This window comes from Triticum urartu, chromosome 5A, assembly GCF_056163025.1.
Source record: "Triticum urartu cultivar PI428250 chromosome 5A, HENAU_Tu73, whole genome shotgun sequence".
In the NCBI taxonomy this organism is placed as follows: Eukaryota; Viridiplantae; Streptophyta; class Magnoliopsida; order Poales; family Poaceae; genus Triticum; species Triticum urartu.
In genome coordinates, this window is record NC_141877.1 from 665,593,116 (window position 1) to 665,596,744 (window position 3,629).

Sequence of the window (3,629 nt, forward strand, 5' to 3'; positions counted from 1 at the left end):
TCCGATTTAAGGTACAATGTTGGAGTTATTATCCTAAGAAAGGGCAGCGATTCTTCCATTCATTCCATACAAGAAAAAGAGAATTGCCCAGTTCATTGAGGAAAATTAGGCGAAAACCAAATCACAAACAGCGAAAATGCACAAAAAGAAAAAAACTAGAGCCTAAATCATAAAGGTGACGGTCCGTACCGCGAGAAGCCCAAAATTAGTCTTAACACCGACGTACGTTGGTAAAAGGGACTATGCTAAAATTTTGCCAACAAAAGGTACTAATTTTTCTGAACAAAAGGTAATCCCAATTCCCAAATTACGTGACGTGGAGATCCAATCAAGCACCGACGTAAGTATAAGCGAGAGTCGGTGGCGATTTTCTACGGCCGGTTTCACGCGAACGCCTATAAGTACGCGGCGCTCGGAATCTAGGGCTACACCACAACCGATCTCATCTACTTCACGAAACCGATCTCATCTATCCGCGATCGTACTTCTCGTCGGCGACTAGCTCGATCGATATCATGGCGAGCGCAGGCCAGCGGTGCGCCGGCTGCTACGGCGGCATCGGACGCTTGGAGGCCGCGTTCTCGTCGGAGTGCGCCCACACTTTCCACCCGCTCTGCGTCTCCGGCGCCCACTCGTGTCCGTCCTGTTCCGCGTTCTGGAGCTTCACGCCGACCTTCCAGCTGTCTCCCTTGCACCCGCAGCCTGCCCGTATGCCGACCGTGCATCACGGCGCTGCTGCGTCGAGGTCAGCGTGCGGCGTATGCAAGTGCGCCTTTCGATACGGCTCCCCCACCTTCACGTCCGAGTGTCAGCACAGGTTCCATCTCGCCTGCGTTACCGGCTCCGTCTGCCCGGTCTGCAACGCCCGCTGGCCATACCAGGTGTCCTCGTACCCTTATTTGCACCCTTACCAGTTCCCGCCGCCGCCGCCTCTGCCGAGGCCGATGCCGATGTGGGCGTCTCCCTTCGTGGACCAGCCATCGCCGGCGTATCCTCCTCACGGCGCCGCCGTGTACGACGACGACGAGCCGTTGGAGCCTCTGGCGGCCCAGGGGGCGCCACTCGACGACTGGGATCTCGTCCAGGACGCGGCCAACGGCGGAGGCAGGCTCGTCCTCGACGCGCACTGCGAGCACCCGGCCGTCGCGAGGGGGGAGCCGCACGACAACTTCGTGGTGCTGGTCCACGCCAAGGCCCCCGGCGCAGCCACGCACGCCGCTTGACCTCGTCACCGTGCTGGACGTCAGCGGCAGCATGACGGGCGACAAGATCGCGCTGCTGAAGAAGGCCATGGAGTTCGTCGTCGACCAGCTCGGCCCTGCTGACCGTCTCAGCGTCGTGGCCTTCTCAACGGACGCGCGTCGGCTCATCCCTCTGACGCGCATGTCGGAAGCCGGGAAGGTCAAGGCCAAGGGCGCCGTGCAGTTGCTCATTGCTGGCGGTGGAACAAACATCCTCAAGGGACTCACCGAGGCTGCCAAGGTGCTCGATGGCCGCCGGCACAAGAACACCGTCGCCAGCGTCATCCTTCTCTCGGACGGCCAGGACACGTATAACCTCGGAGGAGGAGGTTACAACCTAGGAGGAGGAGGTTACGGTTACGGCTCGGTCTCCTGCTCCAAGAACTACCGTGCTCTCGTGCCAGGCTCCTTGCTGAGTGGCGCCGGACACCGATCGACACCGATACACACGTTTGGCTTTGGCGGCGACCACGACTCGTCAGCCATGCACACGATCGCCGAGGAGACCGGCGGCACCTTCTCCTTCATCGAGGACGAGACGGTGGTGCAGGACTCGTTCGCGCAGTGCATCGGCGGGCTCCTCTCCGTGGTCGTGCAGGACGCGCTCATCACTGTCAAGTGCGTGCACCCAGTGCGCGTCCAGGCAGTCAAGTCCGGCCGCTACGACAGCAGCATCGATGCGTACGCACGCTCCGCCTCTGTAGACGTCGGCGAGCTGTACGCGGACGAGGAGAGGCGCTTCCTGCTGCTAGTGGATGTGCCCAAGGCCGGCGAAGCTGACGAAGTGACGCAGATCATGAAGGTGACCTGCACCTACCGCGACACGGCGACAGGGCAGGTGGTGGACGTGGCCGGCGAGGACGTGGCCGTGCAGAGGCCGGTGGAGGTGGCCAAGGACCAGCAGCCGTCCATGGAGGTCGCGCGGGAGAAATTCCGCGTGGAGGCGACGGAGGACATTGCGGCGGCGCGGGCTGCCGCGGAGCGAGGCGAGTACGCTGAGGCCGCGAGAATACTGGACCGCAGGCAGGAGGCGCTGCTGCCGGCGCTGGCCGACGACGCGAGGTGCAAGGCGCTGGTGGAGGAGCTGCGCGAGCTGAGCACCCGCGTGGCGAGCCGGCGGGAGTACGAGAAGTCGGGGCGCGCGTGCATCCTGACCGGCTACAGCTCCCACGCGCAGCAGCGCGCCGCGTCGGCCTGCGTAGCCGGTGCCGTAGGAGGATACCGTTGTCCCCCGCCGCCCGGGGGCGCTGGGGGCATGGGCGGGGCGGCGTCGGTTTTTGGTTTCGGTGCTGCCGGGGCGTACGCGACGCCGGCGATGCAGATGATGGTGGGCGCGTCGAGGCAAGTACGTGAGCAGCAGCAGCAGCCATCGACGTTGAAGAGGAAGAGCGGAAGCGACGGCGGCAACTAAAATCGGGCGGCCGGTGGCTCCAAGTTTCTCTACTCATCAGTCTTCGGCCTTCGATTTAGTTATCTTGAAGTTTTAATTATATCTCATATTTTATTTATCAGGTAGTTATTGAGAACATATATTTATACAGTCTAGTTATTGAGGACATATATATTTTAGTTGTATATCGTCGAGTTATATTGTGGTAGGATTGGAATATTTTCATGTAATGTGTGAGGTTAATGTGTTGCTTTTAAGTGGACTCTTCTGGATGTATTCTCGCCCACTGGAGTAGTTTAAGGATTTTCATAGAGTTTTGTAATTGTTTTTGTTTCTCAATTTTTCACTACGCAGTATACCAAAAATTACTTTACCGATACAAGGGCAACAAGCACATATTAACAGAATAATCTCTATCTCTCCTATTTAAAAAAAACGTAAGGTTTTCATTTCATCTTTCTTTCCATCACCTATTCGTCCAAACTTTCATGTATATGAAAATCAATCATCTTAATTTATTTACCTTCTGAACCAATTCCATTTTAATTTACTTATCAAAAAACTTGCAATCAAAATATAAGGTAATTCACGGTCAAAATTTGATGAACATTTATTTACACAATCACATTATTATTGACAGGTAAATCACAAGTTAACGTACTAGAATATTTATACCCCGTTACAACGCATGTGCATTGTTCTAGTTGGTTAAAACAAATCTTAACAAAACCAAATACACTCTACACAGGAAAGTTGGAGAGAGTACTTTGTAGTTCATACAGATATTTACTATGGCTTCTAGAAAATATTGTACTGATTCGCACCTCTTACAAAATTACCATGTTTTTTTTTACTAGAGAGTGTCTTTTTCCCTTTTTCTTCACCTTCTTGGACTTTAACAATTTTGTGTGTGTAAATTTTGTATTTTACCCCTACTTTTCCGGTTAGTGACAACTTTTTAAGAAATTCCTTCGTTCTACTCAATTTAAGCAGACCAT

At 54.5% G+C, this 3,629-nt stretch overlaps 1 protein-coding gene across 1 annotated transcript; it reads left to right on the forward strand.

The window, feature by feature from the left end:
- The first annotated feature begins 601 nt into the window (after positions 1-601).
- LOC125507593 (E3 ubiquitin-protein ligase WAV3-like) lies at positions 602-2,831 on the forward strand. The gene has a single exon (XM_087525128.1). It carries the CDS (start codon positions 1,255-1,257, stop codon positions 2,650-2,652), a length of 1,398 nt encoding a protein of 465 aa, XP_087381254.1. The 5' UTR covers positions 602-1,254; the 3' UTR covers positions 2,653-2,831.
- Positions 2,832-3,629: the final 798 nt, after the last annotated feature.